This window comes from Hemibagrus wyckioides, linkage group LG11 (assembly GCF_019097595.1).
Source record: "Hemibagrus wyckioides isolate EC202008001 linkage group LG11, SWU_Hwy_1.0, whole genome shotgun sequence".
Lineage (NCBI taxonomy): Eukaryota > Metazoa > Chordata > Actinopteri > Siluriformes > Bagridae > Hemibagrus > Hemibagrus wyckioides.
In genome coordinates this window covers 16,709,353-16,730,631 of record NC_080720.1, presented here as the reverse complement: position 1 = coordinate 16,730,631, position 21,279 = coordinate 16,709,353, and the positions used below count along the sequence as shown (strand labels likewise).

Sequence of the window (21,279 nt, the reverse complement as noted above, 5' to 3'; positions counted from 1 at the left end):
AGGTGTTGAAAGTACTGCTTAGTCACCCTGTTCCTGTTTAGCGTCTGTGCAAATTACAGCACTTCCTGAACACAGATGATTGTAGCATATATCCTAGAATGCTATGTTTAGCCTTGCTAAATAGAACAGCTGAATTTAGAATGATACAAGCAATGCATCATATTCTGCTGAGCAAGGAAGTCACTGCTTCTAATATGCTATAGATGGACAGAGGAAATATTTCAGGTGAATGTATTTACTCTGTCCTGTTCTTGACATCACTAGAATACTGCTAAAATATTCATGAAATAAACATGACTGTCTTAATATCAGGACAATCTTAATATTATACTTCTGTGTCATTCTGACCCTGCGAAGTAATAAGTTAAAATAAACCCTTAATGATCAGTAAATTTTACTCTAGCAGATACAGAGATTATTCAAGCATGAAACACATATACTGTATATAAGGTTCAAACTGCATTTGATTTATAGTGTTCTGACATGGCTTAATGCCTTTTTCAATAGTGCTTCTGAATGTGGTGTAATACAAGCCATTATCACAGTGTATATTTGGCCTAGTCCCAGGAGACACTCTGGCACGGCAGAGACTGGGGACTTCTAGCCGTGTGTGTGTGTATGTGATAATGAGGAAGCTCTCTTCAGCTTTTCTGAAGCAGCTGAGCCCCTATACAGTTCACTGGACATGAACATGCCATGTATGTGCATGTGTGTCTGGACTCCAGCAGAAGCAGGGGGCTTCCTGTTTTTCTTATTGCCCCTTAATGTTGAGTTCAGCCAGTTACACAACAAACCCCAAACCCATTCCAGGGCAGAATGATATTGTTGCTGCTGCAGAAACACCACTGACACATGTTGAAATGCTACTGTGAGTATATTAGATAAGAATGCCGTACATTATCCTTTACTCTTTGCTATCACCAAAGTGAAAGGTCATTCAAGTCTGTACTGCATGCTGATATGAAGTATTGGATTCTTCTTACACACTTAGATGCAAGTATATGTTTCCATTTAGCTGTAGCAAATGATGTTTCTAACATCCACCATGGTGACACTGCATTTTTCCAACACTAGAATGCATTTGAAATTATGGTCTGCAGCCATAGAGTAAATAAAGTGTTAAACTTTGCCAGAGCAATGATTCGCAGGAATTAATTACTGCTTAAAATATCTCACATAGTTTGATGTGAAAAATTAAGAATGTAATCCCACAGAGATGCAAGATGTGAATTATGATGTTATTATGCAAATGTGCATCGTAAAAATTTTATTCCATCACATACAAAAGGTGACTGTTTTAAGTAACATTAATGAAATGAGACAATTCACCTGAAATTTATTCACACAAAGCTTTTAACTGTAGCTTAGAGCCCTAATGAGCATGCCAGGAAACAGGAATACGCATCTAACTCATCAGAGAGACAGAGATAACAGATAATTAAGTATACACCTGTCCAATCGTGGTATAAAAGTGATCACAGTGCCAGTAGAGAATCCAGCAGCACTAGCTTTGACAGCATAACTAAAAAGGAAAGCCAGGCATGAGACATAAAATGTCCTGTCACACTAGGGTGGTGGGTGGTGGAGGAATTGACATTCTAGTTACTGGTTAAGAAAAATGCATCCTGCAATTGAAAGCAGGGACATCAGCCATGCCCATTCAGTCCTGGCATTTATTATGACTTTTCACAGGCTTATATCTTTTCTGAAAAGTTGTAGAATCCTAAAATGCTGACTCAAGTAATGGATCTGTCAGAAAAGCTCCAGGCATGACACAGCATACAGGGCTCAGTGCCATCATTTCCTGGCCTGTGAGATGTCATCACACTCTCGCCTCACACTGTCTGCATAAGGGTTCCTGGTGCCTGTCACCATAGTAACAAGGGGAGCACCATCCAATGACAGCAGTGACTGAATCTGTGTACCTGAGCTCTGGTTAAGTTTTAATTTAGAGCGTATCAGACACACATTGATGTGTATGGCATGAGTGAAAATGTATGATTTCTTGTTCACTGGTAAGTAGGAAATGGGAAGCAACAGGATTTTTAATGTCTCAAACAGTTTCCAGAAGGAAACATATGTCACAGCAGCCATTCATTCATCTTTAGCAACTACCTTATCCTGGTCAGGGTCAGGGTAGATACACAGTCTTTGTCAGGAATACTAGGCACACCATGAATTGGACATCAGTCCATCACAGCACACTGTAGTTTGTCACATATTCATTCACTCCAAATAGCAACAATATTTATTGTAGCCAGTTTACCAAAATGCATGTTTTTGGGAGATGGAAAGAAATCAGAGAACCTGGAGGAAGCTGTGAGGTGACTCAGCCACACGGTGGCTTTTTTCACAGATGTCACTAAGTGTTAATTAGCTTTAGAAGAAAGACTTTGGAATTTAATTTTAAAACGCTAGAGTTAAGATTTGCTTTGTCATAATAAATGCCTTAAAAGCAAGCTTACATGTGTGTCAATTAATATAAAATCACCACAATTATTCACCCAAAAAGCACCCAATATATTGTTTTCTTATATATATTGTTGGGTAGTGTAGGAGGATGGTGACCGGGCAGTGGAAGGACACCGCATCTGTCCACTGCTCTACAGGTTTTGCTAGAGCAACTACTGCAGCAGAGGGTGGATAAGTGACCTTGAACATCTACTGGGTCCTGGCTTTGTGCCACCGTCTGCTCTAGCCTGGCTCACTTGCAGACCAGACTGAAAGCATCCAGAACAAATACTGCCAGAGAAATCGATTTGAAATTATTCTAGTTTCTCCACAGAAAATAAAAACTAACTAAAACAAGAATGGATACCTACCATACTGTAGAACTTTTTTGATACTGTGGCAAGTAATAAGAATTTGATTTCAATTTAATATTTTTAAAATTAAACATAAATTAGCTGAGAGGTAATAGTATGGGTGGTAGGTGGTGATAGAGAAGGGCTTAGTAAGTTTTAATGACACTCTTATTTCTTATTGATCCATGGGTTTATGATGCTGCCAAGGTGTATTGACGATGTTTCTCTCAATCCCCAGAACTATTAATTCAATCAGTGGCACTTTGTTCATTCTTATGCTAAATATGGGGTCGTCTGTCACAATAAAATGCGGGGGAAAAAACATGTTGTGGGTTGTAAGTTGTGTATGGTGATAGAATGTGTTACAAATAGTGAGCTCTCGCATTAAGAAACACTTTTAATTAGATCTCTGTTTAGTGGAGCTTTGTCACTCACAGCATTGCCACCTCACAGCTCCAGGGTTCCCCGCTCAGTCTGTCTGTGGGGAATTTCACACGGTCTCCCCATGCCCTTACTGGTTTCCTACAGGTTTTCTGGTTTCCTTCATCAGTCTGACACTTGTATCCTACAGAACGTGAAGCAAAATAATATATTTAGAAGCCAGAAATGTTGAAATGCTGCAAGCGATAAAGTATATTAAAGGATTGTGTAAAATAAAATATGTTGCTCAGTGTTGGGTTATTTTCAAGCCAGAACATTTTAGAGTGTACTGTTTGGTTTGCTCTTCAGCTCCGTGGTATATCACTGTTTCATTTAAAGTGTTGAAGTAGAGTGTTGTGAGTGTCAGTTTTAAAGCTGTATGAGAGTCAATATGTCAAGAGTTCATAGTCACACTGATCTATAGAATTTAATCTACAGGTACCTCTAAATCTCTATATGACAAGATCTAGGTTGTTTTGGTTGTTTAAATTAAAGCCAAATATTAGCTTTAATACAAACTAATCAATGTGGTAAGAACTGTTCATCTGGAATTTAAAAATAATTTTTCCAAATGATCAGCTTTATTTCTGGCAAGTTCCTCAAGTGAGCGCGAACTCTCCCACTTGGTCTGTGTTTAAAACAGGATAAAATAGACTTTCACATGGTTTAAACCTGTGATTTGGGAGGGAAACGTTTACTCTAACCTGGCAACCGTGCAGCAGGCAGCATGTAAAGCGCGTTCCCTTTAAAGCGGGCCACTCTGCGGAAAAGTGAGGAGTGGTACAGTGCGGCTCGTCCATCCGCGATGCCGTAGTCTTTTTGGTATGCACAGCATCGCTCCGCTGCAGCTTCTATTTAACGCCTTAACTAACTGACTAATGGCTACTTGGGATAACGCCGAGTCGTCATATTGCGACAAAGAGTAAGAAATATATGTATAGAAACCACTGCGTTTCACCTGCAAGGCGAAGGACACAGACAGGTAGGAAGCATTGATTGACGCCTAACCTCGTTAACTGTTTGTTGAGCTTTTTTTTTTTTTTTGCCTGACTTGTTTAGCTTCCAGTTGGAAGATTGCTTTCGATTATGTGGCTGTGTTGTGTGGATTTGTAGAAAATTCGTGAGCGCTCAACCTGTTAGACCAGCAGCTCGAGCTTTTCTGCTTGGATAACACTGTTCGGATGAACGTGCACGCATTCAAACGTCACAAGAAAGGGAAAAGGCGCGCTAATGAGTTTGCTCGGACATCTGTGAACTTAACAGCAGCCGAAACAGCTTCACATCCTGTAACCTACTGACTCACAGGTTGCCTCATTTATGCATGTGCATATTGCTAGTGATTCGGGCTCGATGAATGTTTCTCTACATCCCCAGAGAGCAGAAATGATGCTTGCCGGATGCTGATGTTTAATGATGGTGCTTTTTACTGTTGCAGGTTTTCTCCTCTCGGTTGTGGCCGCGCTCGCCGTTTCCTTGGATACTACGTGAAGCGCTCGTGCCTTATTTGCCTTTTTCCCGCTCTGCGCTCCTTTGCTTTAAACGACCTGCCGTGAAGATTGAGGTGCTCCGGGAGGAGGCGAGGACACACCCAAGTACTCTATCTTCTCTCTACCTTTTCTCTTTCCACGCCAGAGAAAGACACGGCCAGTATCACCGGCATTTAGGGAAAAACGATTTGGCATCTCCATCACACAGGTGCCCTCTCCACCGCAGGAACTCCCGGACACTTCCTGGCATCTAGAATAAAACCGGGAGAGTTTTCGGTGGTGGAAGTTTATTCTTAGAGGTAGAGTAAATCTGGACATGGTCTTGATTTATATCGATTAAACTATAGAAAATAACACAGCAAAACCCTCAGTGGCGAATGATGACTTACAGTATAAACACCTATATTGCTTTAAAAAAAATAATGGATACAAATAAGCCCTGTAATAGATCATTCAGTGCTACTAATGCATCTTCAACACTGGCGGTTTCACTGGGAATATACTGAATGAGGAAAGTGGCTTCGGCAATGTAGATTATGCCCCTTTCCTTTTTTTTTTTCCTTGTGAACAATATTTACATTTAGAAAAGGAAAGATAGCATGATGTCATTTTGTGCCTGAGGGGAGGGTGATGTGGACTTTTCTGCAGTTTAATTTTTCATGTGGAATACTTTAGAGCTCAGAGGACCAGGATCAACATTTGAGGAATTCATGGAAAAAGATGAATAGGCAGAGCTCACCCAGAACCAGAACCAGACTGGTGAGGATGGGGCAGTGCATCTGTCACAGACTTTGGCTTATTTTGAATGATGGTATTCTCAAAGATGAAGTTTATGTTACTGCAGTGCAGAACCACTAAGAAAGCTTGGTTAATAGACCATCTCCCTCCGATGATTTATGAGTTAATTATATGTTCTTTGCGCAGTCTGTCTTCCACCTTACCTAACTCTTTTGTGTGGATTTGGCCAGCTGTAAATCCTGTCCAAGCTACAGGATGTGATTATTCTGGAATTCCTGACTGCTCATGTAGACAAATGTTATTGCAACATAATTTGGGCTGTGCTGCATTCTTCTTCCTCTGCAAGTAATAATCTCACTGCTGCATTTAGAGAGTGCATGCATTTAAAGAAAATTCAAGGCAATATCTCAAAGTGCACAATGCATTCTAAGTAGGATAACTAAAATGCAGTGACACCAATTGTGTAGTGCCATTTTCCCAAGCCCTAATCCTGGAGTTTCTTTTGTACAGTTGTACTCTATGCATACAGCTTTTCCCGCCAATTTAGACCCAGCAATGCTGACACAGCTCAGACTGTGAATTATTATTACAGGATTGGCAGGGTGACTCGAGGCAGCTCCAAATCATCAAATTATAGAGTAATTCTTCTACTCAGCCTCAGTGAACATGTTTTTTAACAACAGCGACAACAAAATAAGTGTTGTAGCTGTAGAGAAGGCTCTAAATATACAGTAGAATTCACTGTGCAAGGTGAACTTATTATCATTGTAATTTGGTAAGCATTTGGTTGTTCATTTCTTTAAAAAAAAATTAGTTTTGTAGTTTCTAAAGGTGTGAATCATGCAGCGTACTTTTTACTCTGTCAATGGGAAACCTCAGGAAAGATTATTGTCCAGCATGATTTCAGATTCCTCTCATGTGATCGGATCAGTTTTACTAAGCAAATATCTTAGATTTCTGTCTGATTGTTTGTGATTTATGTATGTTTGCAACAAACGATATTAATATTCATTTGCATTTCTGTCTGCTGTGTTTCAGTGAATCCTTTGGGAACACACTGTGGCATTAAAACCCTCCTTGTCAGACTTCACCCTCCATTTTCCTCACACTGTGTTGTCTGGCTCAGGTAAAAGTGCAGTCCTCACCTTCCTGCATAATGACAGTGGCAACAGGAGATCCCTCAGATGAGGCAGCAGCACACCCAGGTCACCCTCAGGACTATGACGCTGAGGGAGAACAGGAATGCTGTGAAAGGGTTGTCATCAACATTTCAGGCCTGCGCTTTGAGACACAGCTCAAGACCCTCTCGCAATTTCCTGAGACCTTGCTAGGTGATCCAAAAAAGCGGATGAGATACTTTGACCCTTTAAGGAATGAGTATTTCTTTGATAGAAACCGACCAAGTTTTGATGCCATCCTCTACTACTACCAGTCCGGAGGAAGGTTACGGCGCCCTGTGAATGTGACTCTGGATATATTTTCAGAAGAAATTCGGTTTTATGAGCTTGGAGAGGAGGCTATTGAGATGTTCAGGGAGGATGAAGGGTTCATTAAGGAAGAGGAGAGGCCTTTGCCCGATAATGAATTTCAGAAGCAGGTCTGGTTGCTGTTTGAGTATCCAGAAAGTTCAGGACCAGCAAGGATTATAGCCATCATATCTGTTATGGTGATTCTTATTTCTATAGTCAGCTTCTGTCTGGAGACTCTGCCTATATTCCGTAGTGATGAAGAGGATATGCATAAAGTCCATACATATAATAGTAACTCCACCACAAACTATGTGTCCACCTCCTTCACTGACCCTTTCTTCATCCTGGAGACACTCTGCATAATCTGGTTCTCCTTTGAGTTCCTGGTTCGGTTCTTCGCCTGCCCCAGTAAAGCCAGCTTTTTTGTGAACATTATGAATATGATTGATGTGGTGGCTATTATCCCCTATTTCATTACACTTGGAACAGAACTGGCAGAAAAAGCAGAAGACGGCCAGCAAGGGCAGCAGGCCATGTCTTTAGCCATCCTGCGAGTCATCCGTCTAGTGAGGGTCTTCAGGATCTTCAAGCTCTCACGTCATTCCAAGGGACTCCAAATTTTGGGGCAAACCCTGAAGGCCAGCATGAGAGAACTTGGGTTGCTTATCTTCTTCCTCTTCATTGGAGTCATCCTCTTTTCCAGTGCCGTCTACTTTGCTGAAGCAGACGAGCCTGAGTCCCAGTTTTACAGTATCCCAGATGCCTTTTGGTGGGCTGTGGTTTCTATGACCACTGTTGGCTATGGAGATATGGTACCCACAACCATTGGTGGCAAGATTGTTGGTTCACTTTGTGCCATTGCTGGAGTGCTGACCATTGCCTTGCCAGTGCCTGTTATTGTCTCAAATTTCAACTACTTCTACCACCGTGAAACAGAGGGTGAGGAGCAAGCTCAGTATCTGCAGGTTAACACCCCCAAAGCTGATTCCCAAGAAGAATTGAAAAGAAGTCAAAGTGTTTCTACCATGAGCAAATCTGACTATATGGAGATCCAAGAAGGAGTGAACAACAGTAATGAGGATTTCCAGGAGGAGGACCTCAAAAAAGGAAACTGCACTTTGGCCAACACAAACTATGTGAATATCAAAAAAATGCTGACTGATGTATAATCAACTGAGATTATGTTATTGGAAAATGCGAGATGAGAGTGAGGGAGATGGCAGCCTTAGTTGGCAAATGATCTGAGGCTTTAAACCTTTACAGGATTAAAGAGGATCACGATAAGTCAGAACCTCCGCTATTGATATGAAATGTTCTGTTCTGCTGAGAATACCCAAGATCAGCTCAGTCCTCTGTGTAAGATCGTCTTCATATTCAAACAATCATCTGAGTCTGCATGCAATTAGCTTTCATCTCTGTGACTTTCACTGAAAATCACACTTCCTGTAACAGCAGAAATTGTAGAAACTAGAGGAGGATGAAGAAACATCCTAACTAAAAGGGTTAACAACTTCAAAAAAGCCACCTTGTACCATGTATGTATCATCACAGCATATCATGCCCTCAAAGATCAGCCACATCTCTGTGCTTTTCCAAAGAACATATTATTGTGCTTCTTCTGCTGAAAGGAAAACAAGGCCTCATGGGGAGTGTAATAATAATGATATAAGATTATGAGAACAAAAACTTCCTTCATTGTTGCTGCTGCTTATTATAGATGTCTGACAGAAGTAACATCATAAACACGATGCACTCAGATTCAATAAGCTCAAAGCATTTAAAGCAGTTTTTATTAGTTATCACTTCCTCCAGACTGAAAATGTCTTGCAACAAGTCTACAAATGTTTTAAAAACCATCATCTATTCTGGTAACCTACATACTACATATATATGGACCACACTAACATCTATGTTGTCATGAAAGCAAGATTTATTGCAAAGCCTTCACGAAAGTCTGAAAGTGTCTGTGCCATATTTTATGTTCATGATAACGTAGTTTATCAAATTTATGCAGCGTGTATGTATAGCTTCTTTTTAATGATGCAATCTATCATACAGACCAGATTATGCTGATGTTTGCAAACCAACCTTGGGTTAATGTATGCTTCGGTTAGGAAAACCGTAACACTGACCTTAGCATACACCAATTACAGTTACACCAATACACAATACATTTAATAATGAGAACTAATGATCTTATTCAGTCAAACCCCAAATCTCTCTCTGAATATCTTTAAAACACAAGCTGCCTGTACCAATGATGATGTTGTAGCAAAATTCATGTAGTGTGACAGTGATTTAATTATGGAGTGATGTTACGGTGGTACCACAGAAATGAGCAGCTAGAGCTGTGTTGTGTTTCAGCTTGCAACATTCTGATCATTTCATTACTTTTTCTAAAAAGGTGGTTGAGGTTCAATTTACCTGGGAAGTAAACAAGCCATATCTATTTTACACTGTAATAAAGCTTAGCAAATATTTAGCCAATCAATGTAACAAATTGGTAGCATCAATATCAATATATTGATTATTTTATTATCAATTGTCAATTATTTTATGCAATGACAAATTTTAGATTAGCCTATCATTTTTTGTTATTTCATTTTCAACCAGAGACTTTTTAGACATAGAGTGGCATCCAAAATTCTGAGACCTCACTGAAAATCTGGGATTTTTTGTTTTTTTTAATTTCATTCAATTGAAAATAAACAGAAGGATATGGAATTATGAAATAATTAAAGCACAGAAAGTAAATGTTCAGTTTAGTGAATATTCAATATTCAAATTTGTTTCTATTTCTACGTCCCGATTTAAATGTAAGCAAATTTGTGATAGTGACCACATTAACTGCTTTGTACAAAAATTCAGATTTTCCTAATCTCTTGATGAGTTTGATCTAAAACGGCTTTAAAAATTCATGTAAATATTTCAAAGATATTTTTGTCAGTTAAATCATTTTCAATGAAAATTGTATATTAAATTAGAAACGAATGCAAAATAGAAGCATTTTCACTAGTGCTCGAAGAATTTTGGACCTCACTGTATGTCGAATATGTTTATTATGTGTACTGATTGTACTGTAAAACGATGGTCCTGAGCATCAGTGCTGCTTTCAGGTTTTGTTGTTTTTTTTGTTTTGTTTTGTTTTGTTTTGTTTTGTTTTTTGTCTTTGGTTGTCAAAGACATTGGGATGTACACAATGACCTTTAGGTAGAGGCAGAGCAGCAGTACATGACTAGAATAACTGAACAGTACACTGCAGTAGCTGCAGCTGCAGCTTCCCATTTCTCATAGCACCAGATGACCTTCCCAGTGCATTCAAGTGATACATGCTACATTTACTTCTCTCATTACAAGAAAAAGACTATAAATCAATATAAACATTAGAGCTTAGCGGATATCAACAAAACTGAAAGGACCACAAAGCCGTATACCTTTCATATCGGTCATACTGAGGTCATACTGTGGTAGCCTGAGCATTTTTCCTAAGGACACATCTTTTACTTATTTGTAAGAGACATACAATGGCAGCTAGTGCAGTATGGGTACAGCTGGAAACAGTATGTCAATGTAGCAAGGTTTTAATCCTTTTTGGTCCTTCAAACTTTCAGAAAGACTGCTTAACCAATGCACCGAGATTTCAGTGTATTTTTGTGGCTTTCTCTTCTGTTGTTTGGCAGGAAATAATGAAGGTGAAATGTTTTAGTGTAGCAATCATATAATGCACATGGTGCATCTATTTTAATTTTCAGTTTTTAGAATACAGACTGTATGTGCTGACGCATACAGGCAGAATTCCTCACAGCTGGTAGCTGTCAGCTTTGTTTTAGCTGAGTATAGAAGTGCATTCCTGTTCAAAGTTTGGTCATTTGCATTTAGTTGGAGGTAAAAAGAAAAATACACCTGTTGTATGCACATTGTACATAGCCAGTGCCTATAGGAATTACATATAATAACTTTAATGCAACAGACAGGGAGATTTATTCTATGCATGGAAAGGTACACAGAAGGAATGTATCATCCCATTTCCTGCACACTTGCACACTGGATGTTTTCTTTCTTTTGTTTCATTTTCACCTGGAAGCATCATGTGTTGGACCTTAAAATGAAAAAAAAAAATGTATTTCTGTGAATGACACAGTACATTTAGCATATTGAGCACTTTTAAACGGTAGATTTGCAAACCACTGCCATCATATTGATTGCAGATATTGTGTTTTTTGTGTTTTGTTTGGAGCACTGAATGTCTTAAGTAATTGTTGTTACAAGCATCTTACGATCATTCCATTGCCAAGGACTGGACAAAATGCACTCACCTCTTATTCTATTGTGTATTTGTGTATACAGGACTGAATGTTAATAGGATATATTAAGCTTTACTGAGACATGTAAGTGCAATATATATTAGTTAAAAATGAAGTGGAAAGATCTGAAACAATTTATTACCCAGACTACTATAGCCAATGAGATTCGAAACTTGCTTCATCATGTACATGTTTTGTCCCTCATCATTAGCAGATCAAACAGAAAATCTGTATAAACATGGATTTGTATAACAGTACAATATTTAAGATCAGTTAAGAGTTGGCTGTGCTTGAACTCAAGCTCCCAAAGCCATTATATATCTTTTTGATGTGGCTCAGTGTATTCCAGCTGCTTTCACCGCAGTTACATTTCATTAATGCCTGTGACTTCACTGAGTGCTGATGGAAGGTTAAAAATGGATCTCATTACTCAATTATGCAAACCTGTTTTGTGTGTGTTGAGCATGATTCGTAAACCGTGTACCTGTGTATCTATGCGCCACTGTTTGGAGAGTTTTAAAACTCTTAACCAAGTTTGTTTCATAAGGCACAATCTCCCTGGAGCTTTACAACTGCAATCTGATCAGGTGTTTAAATAATGCAGATTTTGGGCAGATGTGTGGGCAGTACACATATATGCAGCATTCCACTGTATTTAAACAATGAGTTAAAGATCAGCATGTCTGTATAGTTCTGTGCAAAATCTGTTAAACCTCTACCTGATAAACTGCAGCGAAGTGCTTTAGACTGCAAGCATAAGTGACATGTAGCTTAAAACTTTCATTCATCATATCAGTATAGCCTAGCAGCTACAGTATGCTATAGAATATAGCCATTTCTTTTTTTTTTCTATGAGAACAACATTTACAAAAAAAATACATAAGGTTAGAGTAGGAAGGGAAGTGAAATTCTGCACATTCTTTGGTTCTCAATGAGATGCACTTTAATAGTACAATAAGGAGACAATCTAATGACGGAAACTAAGCATATAACCTTTTCAAATGTCCATTCATGTCTTAATGCTACATCGAAAATGAAAATGAGAAGCAATCGTAAACCTGTGTTTGCATTTTACTTTTCTGTGTTCAGTGAAACATCCGTGTCATGGGTGTGTGTATGTGTGTGTGTAAGGTACATGAGGAACATCTTCCCTTTGAGTATTGTCAGAATATCAATGTGTTGCTCAGAGGAAAATTTAAGGAAAGATTGCCCTGCCATGAAGTCAACAATTCACAGAACAACAAAGACAATCAGGAGAGTTTTCACTCATATTATTTATTATTAGTCAATTAAGTGGCAAGCTTTGTAGCAGCTATACAGGAGGCAAACGCAGCAGAAGATTTGTTTGCACCATTTTTTCAGTATAGTGTATGTCCCTGTGTACATCTATTAGGAAGAGAATAGTATTCGTTATAAACAATTATTAAGCAGACGAGAAAATAGAAGAAAAAGTAAGAATTTTCTATTCCTCTGTTTTAAGCATGAAAGAACCAGAGGGTGGTGTTCAAAGATATGCTTTGAGAGAGTGTTGGGGGGCTGACAGAATATTCGCAGGAGACAGGAATAGATTAAACAGTGAGACAGGAGGAGGGAGGTGAAGAATAGAACTTGACACCTTTATGCAATGTTTTTCATCAGGCAGTGTGAGCACACGATTCATTTTGACCATCAGTTAATCTTCTATTTGTGGACTTCTGAATGGTGAAACATATTTTGTTTAGATGCATTATTATAAGCTGACCTTTAGCTATGGATAATCACTGTCTTATTTCTATTCATATTCCTTTTTATTGTTTGGTTTATATTTTTTTAACATGGCTTATGGCAGGAGATCATAAGATGATGGAGGATCAAGAGATGAAGTGATAATAAAGCTTTGTTTAATACTGAATATGAACTTACAGAGATATGTACAGGGTTGATTTTATTTCCAGGATAATCTCTTAGATGTCTCTTGATGATGCAGAGAAAACGCTAATGATAATCAAGAAACTAGCACTTATTAGTTTATCTTTATCGCCCCCTAGAGGTGTTCTACAGTATCATGTATTCCATATACCAACACACCTGCGATCCATACAGCAAGATACCTGAACCAAGTGAACAGACAGCACTAAATACCTGATACAACTGCATTGGGAAACTAGATATTGCAGAAAAGTCACTCAGCTGTAATGGCTGGCTCGAGAAATACTGCCGCACTGAGAAGTACTGGAAAAACGTCATTATAAATTTATTTGCATTATTAGACAATAGTAATAGTTCTAATAATGGAGATTGCTGCATTATGCCTAATGAAAATGTTTTCTACTGCCAGAGCACAGATAATAAAGCTCACCGGGCTTCACATGTCCTTTGTACTATAAATAGAGTTTACAGTATTGATGTACTACATGGTACCAGAGAGGCAAGCCAAGATAAGCTGTAGAGAGTCTTAAAATAGCTCTCATGAATAAATTTTTCATTACCATCCATAAGCTTAGCTCTGGCATCTTACTTAGCACAAATCACAAAGAACTGGGGCCATATGAAAGAGACAGAATGGCATCAGAGTAAAAGGAATGACATGACCGGAAATAACAGCTTTTTATTGCCTGAGAACATGTATTAACACCAACACTCAACCTTGGCTGGACATGAGGCAAAAAAGAGAGGGGGAGTTTAAGAGGAGGTGTAAATTGGTGTGAAATTACTTGGATGGATGGATGGATGGATGGACGGCAGGTTCTATTTTACAGTAATGAGAGAAAGAGAGAGAGAGAGAAAGGGGAGTTGATCTTCCAGAGCCTTTGTGTTAAGACATGTCAAATTAAATGTCAAATCAAAATCCAATGAATCAAAATACCCCTATATTTAAGCTGCTGTACTGAAGAAGTACTTCCTCTTCTCTCCACCTGGTGTGCTATTATTGAAGCACTTCGGTGGATGCCACATCTGCTGCAGTACGAATCCTCACTGGGGCTGAAGTGAGTGTGAGTGATGAGTTCAAAAATATAACAGAGCAGATGTCAGAGAAGTCAAGGATTTGAAGGACAGAAAGATACAACTACACAACTGTGTCAGCAAACAACATTAAGGATAAGAGATAGCTTTACTTTACAAAGCTTTACACAGGAACACTACTTAGAATGTAGAAACTACTGAACACAGGATTATATTCAGTAATCAGCAAGTTGGGAAGACTGATACTGTTAATCGTATGGAGTATTACATCCTTGCCATCTCATATGAATGTCAGCCCATGACCTCATCACATGACCTCCAGTGATGCTTTGACCTAGTCTGACTCACATTTCTCATTTTGGCCATTTTGCTTGTCAGCTACATTGATTTTTAAAAAAACAGTTTGTCAACAGCAACATTTCATACAAACTGGATAAATATGTATAGATACATTAACAGTTTTTAGAGTCTGGTTTCGACTCTGAGTTAAAATTCTTTGTGTCGTGACACAGAGATGGAGGTGATGGGTAAGCGAGACATGCAAACAGAGAGACATGATAGCTTGTGTAAATTATGTATGACCAATAAGCAAGCACCTTAAAAGCTTGGTTATGATGGTGTATAAATAACGAATAAATTACCTATAAAATGAATGCTTAATACGTATGACAATTAACTGTAGACAATACAACGTTGATATAATAATGCATAATATATATATATATATAAAGTCTTACAAATGTACAGCGTAAAATGTTGATACAGTGCTTGTGTAAGTGAATTGGGCTGCATAAAAATCAATGCTTCATTTTATTACCTTCTCAGCTATTCAGCTCTATTGATCTTGAGGCAGACAGCTTAGGTTAAACATCTGCTAGAATCTGTAAGTCCATTTAGCTAAGGTGATAGACAGATTACTGTCTGAAATACTCCAGAGAGACAGTAGGGCTCAAAAGACTAGACGCAAATCAAGTGGAAGAAAAACGCCACAACAAAGCCGTAGTCATTAAGTGTTTATTGTACATTAAAAACTCTTTTTGGGTTAAATTGTAGATAATATTTAGACTCATTAGAATTTATTAAAACTTACTTTTTCTATTATCCTTTGTAACCAAAATATATTACATGCATAAATCTTGTATCAAGCAGAAAAACACTTGTGCTGTCAGCAGCAACAGCTGCTGTGAAAAATTGTGTCTAAGAATATCAGCCCATATTCTCAGGCTGGAAATAGCACATCAGGACGAAGAACGTAACTCCATAACTCCAGCTTCTATTGGATCTCGGAACCATCTCTCACGCTTGACTTTGTTTGTCCAATAGGCACAGTATGGGTGTCCGTAGCCTGTGGTGTTTTGCTGGACCGCAGGTTAGGCAGATGGTAGCACAGTGGGAGACAGGGATGGAGTTAGAGAGGTTGAAGCGTGAGTGCCTGTGAGAGGTGCTGTGGGATAGGTTGTGCAGCCTGGAACATGACTGAAGAACTGCAGGGGAGGGGTGGAGCCACCAGGATTTAGAGAGGTCTACAGGGTGTGTTTGTTTTGGCTGCACTGTGGCAGCATTTGAACAGAATACCTCAAATGAAGGTGACACATGAAAGAAAACATTTCACAACAATCTGATCTGTATTTGAGAGATGCAATGACATACAATCTATAACCACTGAACAGTTATGATTGATAATACTATATTGCACGATGTATAATTTTAATATTAAATATTATACCTACATACAAATATTTCAATCCTAGAAAGCAATTTTGAGGTCCAAAATTTCTACTGATGTTCAGCTCAGTTGAGATGTGGCAAAAGCCACAGCAAATTGATTTACATTGTTTTTATATTCAGTGAACCTTTGTTTCCTGTGAATGGATGCTTTGTCATGCTGGAAGAGAGAACTCCCATCAGAATATAAATGTTTCTTCATAGGATAAAGTCAATCAGAATAACATTGTATTGATTTATTGTACTGACTCTTTATACTCAGAGAACAACCAGTCTCAAACCATGCCAAACAGCTACCAGTTATTCGTCTTATTGACCATTTCATTAGGAATACTTGTACACCTGCTAATTCATGCAATTATCTAATCAGCCAAACATGTGCAAAACATTCAGTTATACAGATCAAGTCAAGTTAGTTTTTACATCAGACATTAGCATTTGAGTTTTGGAACTGACCTTCGAAGGGTTGATGGAACCAGATGAACTGACTTGATTTTTAAACACAGCAGTCTCTAGAATTTAGACAGAGTGGTCCATTTGACTTGTTGATGAGAGAGGTCAGAGGACAACTGGAAGACTGGTTTCAGCCATTGCATCATTACGTTTAAAGTAACTCTTCTTCATAAGTGTGGTGGGCAGAAAAGCATCTCAGAATGCACAAATCAGGTTCCATTCCCGTCAGCCAAGATCAGAAATATGAGGCTACAGTGGACACAGGTTCACCAAAATTGGACAGGAAAAAGACCAGGTGATGCATCATTGCAGTGCTGTGACATGTTTGGTTGATTGGATAATTGCAAGAATGACCAAGGGTACAGGTACGCCTACTAAATTGACCAGTGAGCATATGTACCAAGGTTGGGATTCCAGTCATCTATACAAAGACACATTCACACTTTGCTAACCTGAGCTCAGAATGGAATTGGGGACCCTGTTGCTGTAAGGCTACAATTAGTGCACCGTGTTGTCCCATATGATATGCAATTCCACTGATAGACTGCACTGAAACAATGGCTCTGTGGTTAAGGCTTTGTGTGAAATAGCAGATCACATGTTCAAATCCTGTCAAAGTGTCTTCATATAGTTTTGAAAACAAATTCTTGACCATTAGCTTAGTTCACAGTGTGAACTCATTGTCCATATTGTTTTCCTCATGTTTACCTCCCAAAAACATGCAGTTACATGGATTAGCCATACTCCGTTGCATCTAGGTGTGAAAAACTGTGTGAATGTGTATCTGTCTCACACCTAGTGTTCCTGGAATAGGATCTGGATGCACTCATGATAAGGATAAAGCAGTTACAGACAGACAAACAGGTAAACAGATATATAGACATATGCATATACTAGACTATTTATCATCAGAATTTTTCCACACATCCATAGGACCATATTTATTGTAATTGTAATAAATAATAATAATAATAAATACCATTGAAGGGAGTGGACCATCAAAAGCCTGCAAAGCAATCTTACTAATTGGAGTGATGCTGCAGTGTGTCTGCAGCCAGCTTCTGTTTGTTTAATGAAGAACAAATCTGGCTGTTCATCAAAGCCTTACCACAATCTGTTCCAATGTTCTGCCTTTAAATCATTCAGTCTTTAACGTGTTTTTATCCAAAAAAAAAACCCCAACACTGTGTTATGTTTACACTCAGTTTATGTTCCAATCACACACAAAGCCTGCTTATAAAGTCAATTATAGCTTCATAATTGTATTTTAATGGTAGTTTTACTACAATATAAATAGCTACACTACTGAGAGAAAAGGCACAGGGAACATCATTTGAGTCCTAAGTCAATTACAGCTTTATAATTTTAATTTAACAGTAGTTTTTAGTATAAAATTAATAATATGGCAAGAAAAGGGCAGAGGAAATTGCATCTGAATCTGTAAATACAGATTCATTAAACACTTCAACTATTATTAAATTTACAGAGCATGTTTTTTTTATTATATTGTACTATTTGTTGTACTAACTTACATACTAACTTCTTTTGTAACAGGGTTTTAGCCTTATGATATTCTTAGACCATGGCCTATTTGCACCAGCACAAGGACTCCTGTGAATATGAAAGTCTGCTAAATGTGGTAAATGTTAAAGTAAATGAATACAGCAGCTATTGTCTAAAAGGAATTCAACCTGAGTGCAATAAACTCCCCTTTCCATGTATTTCTTCAAGAGGTACATAAATGTGCTTAAAAATTAGTAGCTTTATTATTTGACTCAAAATATGTTTTGTTGTATGAGGATTTTTAGTTCATTCAGCAGGTGCAACTTTTATTCTCCAGAGAAAAGTTAGATGTAGCAGTGATGTAACTTCTTAAGAATGGAAGTAAATCCTTTTTTTTTTAATGCAACACTTTTGTAAGTGGCTCTTTGGATAAACTCCAGATACCGAGATGCTAGTTGTCAAAGCACGTGTGAGAAAAGCTGAGCTGAATCTTAGATCAGGCTTCCTAAAGCAGCAGTGAAGGTAAGATTTCAGGAAGAACTGACAGGGATCTGTCACATGCTAATACCTGTAACTGGTGTTAACATACTTTGTGTATGCTTTGCAGAATGAAGAGGGTGTATGGTTTTCTTTGTCAATATATACAGTATATTATGACAAATATATGACTAGAACTTTCTGATGTTATCGTGAATTTAACAAGTTATGTCATGACAATTCATTTTCTTTCAACAGAATTTATATTTCTAATAATTTATATATAATATATAATTTATATACTATTGAGTTAAAGATAAATACATTAAGGGTCATAGATTGTAAAAGTACATGCTGTCATGACATTACACATTATTCCAAGTAGCTTGACAATGTTTATGGTAGCACAACACTGCTACTCAACTGCAGTAAATTGAATTGACAAATGACAAAACACATTTGATTAAAGTACAAAATGTACACAGTGAATAAATCTCTGATTATAGTTCAATTCCATCTCCAGATGTTTTCTAAAGCTTTAATAACAGCTATCCATCTGATACATTCTAACATCTATAAAGTACCTTCTCATCCACATATTGCTAATCAATATTTGGGTGACTTTCAGGGTCTGTTCACTTTATAAGAGATTTACTTTATACAACTCAGCATTTCTGTGACCTGAATAAAACACACAACAAAACAAACACTCACAAAACATTTATCATGTGAAGATTTAGACAATATTAAATGGCAAAAGCCTTGTTGGGAATATCAGAAAATTCATTTTTCCTTAGGAATGCTGATTTCTGGGCAAGAAGCTGAGAGAAGCATTAGCTAATGACTCCTTCTGGTCTTAACTCACTTAAAATGAATGGCACTGCACAGACTAAGCAATTTAAAGCCCCGGGCTGTATTCTAGTAGCTGCTGAGCACTGCTGCAGATGTAAGTGTGCGCGTGTGTGTCTGACAGTGATGTTGGGTGCAGAGTCAGATCCCCTGGGTTGAGAATGGAGGTGGGGTTTGAAGCAAATATGGGGTGGTGTGGCTTAGATGAATGTGTGTGTGTGTGTGTGTGCAACCTGGAGATGTTACATTGCTTGCTTACTCTGCAGGAGCTCAGGTCTCTCAGTCCTCTCTGTCCTCCCACTGAGTCTCAGGAGCGAGCTGACTTCTGTATTGAGGCTTCTCATCTTGTTCATTAAGATCCTCTTGGCCTGACCGAAACAGACACAAAGACACGGGGGGAGGCACCAAGTGATCTCCTCACTTACCAACTTTCAGACAAAGTATGATTAAGAAGGTAAGACTATGCGTTCTCTCTGTGTGTGCGTGTGTGTGTGTGTTCTTGTGGGTGGGTGTGAGTGTGTCTGGTTGATGACTGATGGAAGCCCTGAATCTCAGGTTACTCAGGACCTATAAGATTACTGCAGGAGAGGTTTAACTGATCCTGGGGCTGCAGGGATCTGATTGTAAGGCAGACCAAAAGGAAGAATAGGAGAGAGAGAGAGAGAGAGAGAGAGAGAGAGAGAGAGAGAGAGCGAGAGACCCCCATGCCACCCGGAGCTAAGAGCTCAATATAGATACTCTAAGATCAGAGGACAGCCTGGTGAGTATCTCGCTGACTCCTTTCTAGTGGAGAGTGTTAAAGTGTGTGTGTTTTGGCAAAGTTTTGGAGCTGTTTAGAGTGATGACTAGTGAGTGACTATTTACTAAAGTTAAGTCTTGGTGGATACTCTTTGCGCATGCTAAAATACTTTGGATAGTTAATAAAATTAGCTTAAGATGGGCTAAATTTAATTTAGTGCAGTGACGTATAAATATTTTGCTTGAGAGGTCCATATCCTGGCACTACTACTATCATAGAAGCCATGTAAATTAAAGACATTCTTATAATGTAGTACATAATGTTTAATATTCCAAAAATATTCAAAGAAATAAATATATATATATATATTGTCCTGCATGGATACTTTCAGTTAGTGTGCAAAGATGAATGTCATTGGGACTGAATTTGAATTTGGACTTCATATCAGACTCAGTGCTTGCAGATTTATAAGCTAAATGTATGATGTTTAAATTAAAACAAGCTACATATTACATATATCCATTATGTCATGAAATGTATATGTAAACCAAAAGAAATAAAAACAGAAACTGTTCTTCTTAAAATTGACAGTTAATTATTTTTTTTTAGTTTCTTTTTGCTTGTTTTAACTACAAAACTATCCTTTTGTGGCAATTATAATAATTTAAAATAAAATAGTGTTCCAGGATGGAATGTTTTCAAGAGATGACCTAACACCATACAAAGCACTTTCTGTCCTCCACAGTACTGCAATGAGTGTGGAGTCAGCAAATAATCCAGATGTGCCCAGTGTAAAACAATGGGTTTATCCTTGTGGTGTATCCAGGGAACCTTTCCTACCATTTTATGATTGATGTTCCCCAAACTGCGCACACACATCCACTGCAGTGGGCTTAGATATCATCCATGCATGCGTTTTTCTAGACAAAATGCTGCAGAATAACGACAGATGCTCATGTCATCTTCCTCTCTGTCTCATCGATGTTAAACCAGCTCCAAGTAGTAAACTCCAATGCAATTTCTGTAAATGTATTGAACCCTATTGAAAACTATACATTTACAGCTTTCTACTAACGAGTATTTTCTTTAGCTTTATATAAGGTTTTATACATAACATAATATTATTTGTACATTATATAAATATAAATAGTCTGCATTAAAGCAGGAACAGAAATGCAAGAAAGTAAAAGAATGCAAGAGAATTCAGGAAAAAAAACAATAAATAATAATACATTCCAAAAAACAGATGTTGTACAAAATAAACTAAACTATGAGTAGTGTAAACTATGATTATGACTATGCGTACAAACTACATGAAGATATTAAAAATCCGCAGTTTGGCAAGAAATGATGTTCACTGGGCAGACA

General features: G+C 38.0%; 1 protein-coding gene across 2 annotated transcripts; it reads left to right on the top strand.

Moving 5' to 3' along the window:
- Nucleotides 1-3,969: 3,969 nt before the first annotated feature.
- Nucleotides 3,970-12,279, top strand: LOC131361172 (potassium voltage-gated channel subfamily A member 2). Of its 2 annotated transcripts, XM_058402126.1 has the most exons (4): nucleotides 3,970-4,206; nucleotides 4,660-5,010; nucleotides 5,387-5,470; nucleotides 6,488-12,279. In XM_058402126.1, the coding sequence occupies exon 4, from the start codon at nucleotides 6,606-6,608 to the stop codon at nucleotides 8,085-8,087; it is 1,482 nt and encodes a 493-aa protein (XP_058258109.1). In that variant the 5' UTR covers nucleotides 3,970-4,206; nucleotides 4,660-5,010; nucleotides 5,387-5,470; nucleotides 6,488-6,605; the 3' UTR covers nucleotides 8,088-12,279. The 2 variants fall into 2 exon arrangements, with proteins under 2 accessions (XP_058258109.1, XP_058258108.1); XM_058402125.1 differs by lacking the exon at nucleotides 5,387-5,470.
- The last annotated feature ends 9,000 nt before the right edge of the window (nucleotides 12,280-21,279 follow it).

Bases quoted from the DNA above. Each gene is read 5' to 3' on its own strand.
- LOC131361172 (XM_058402125.1), top strand. From the start codon at position 6,606: ATGACAGTGGCAACAGGAGATCCCTCAGATGAGGCAGCAGCACACCCA.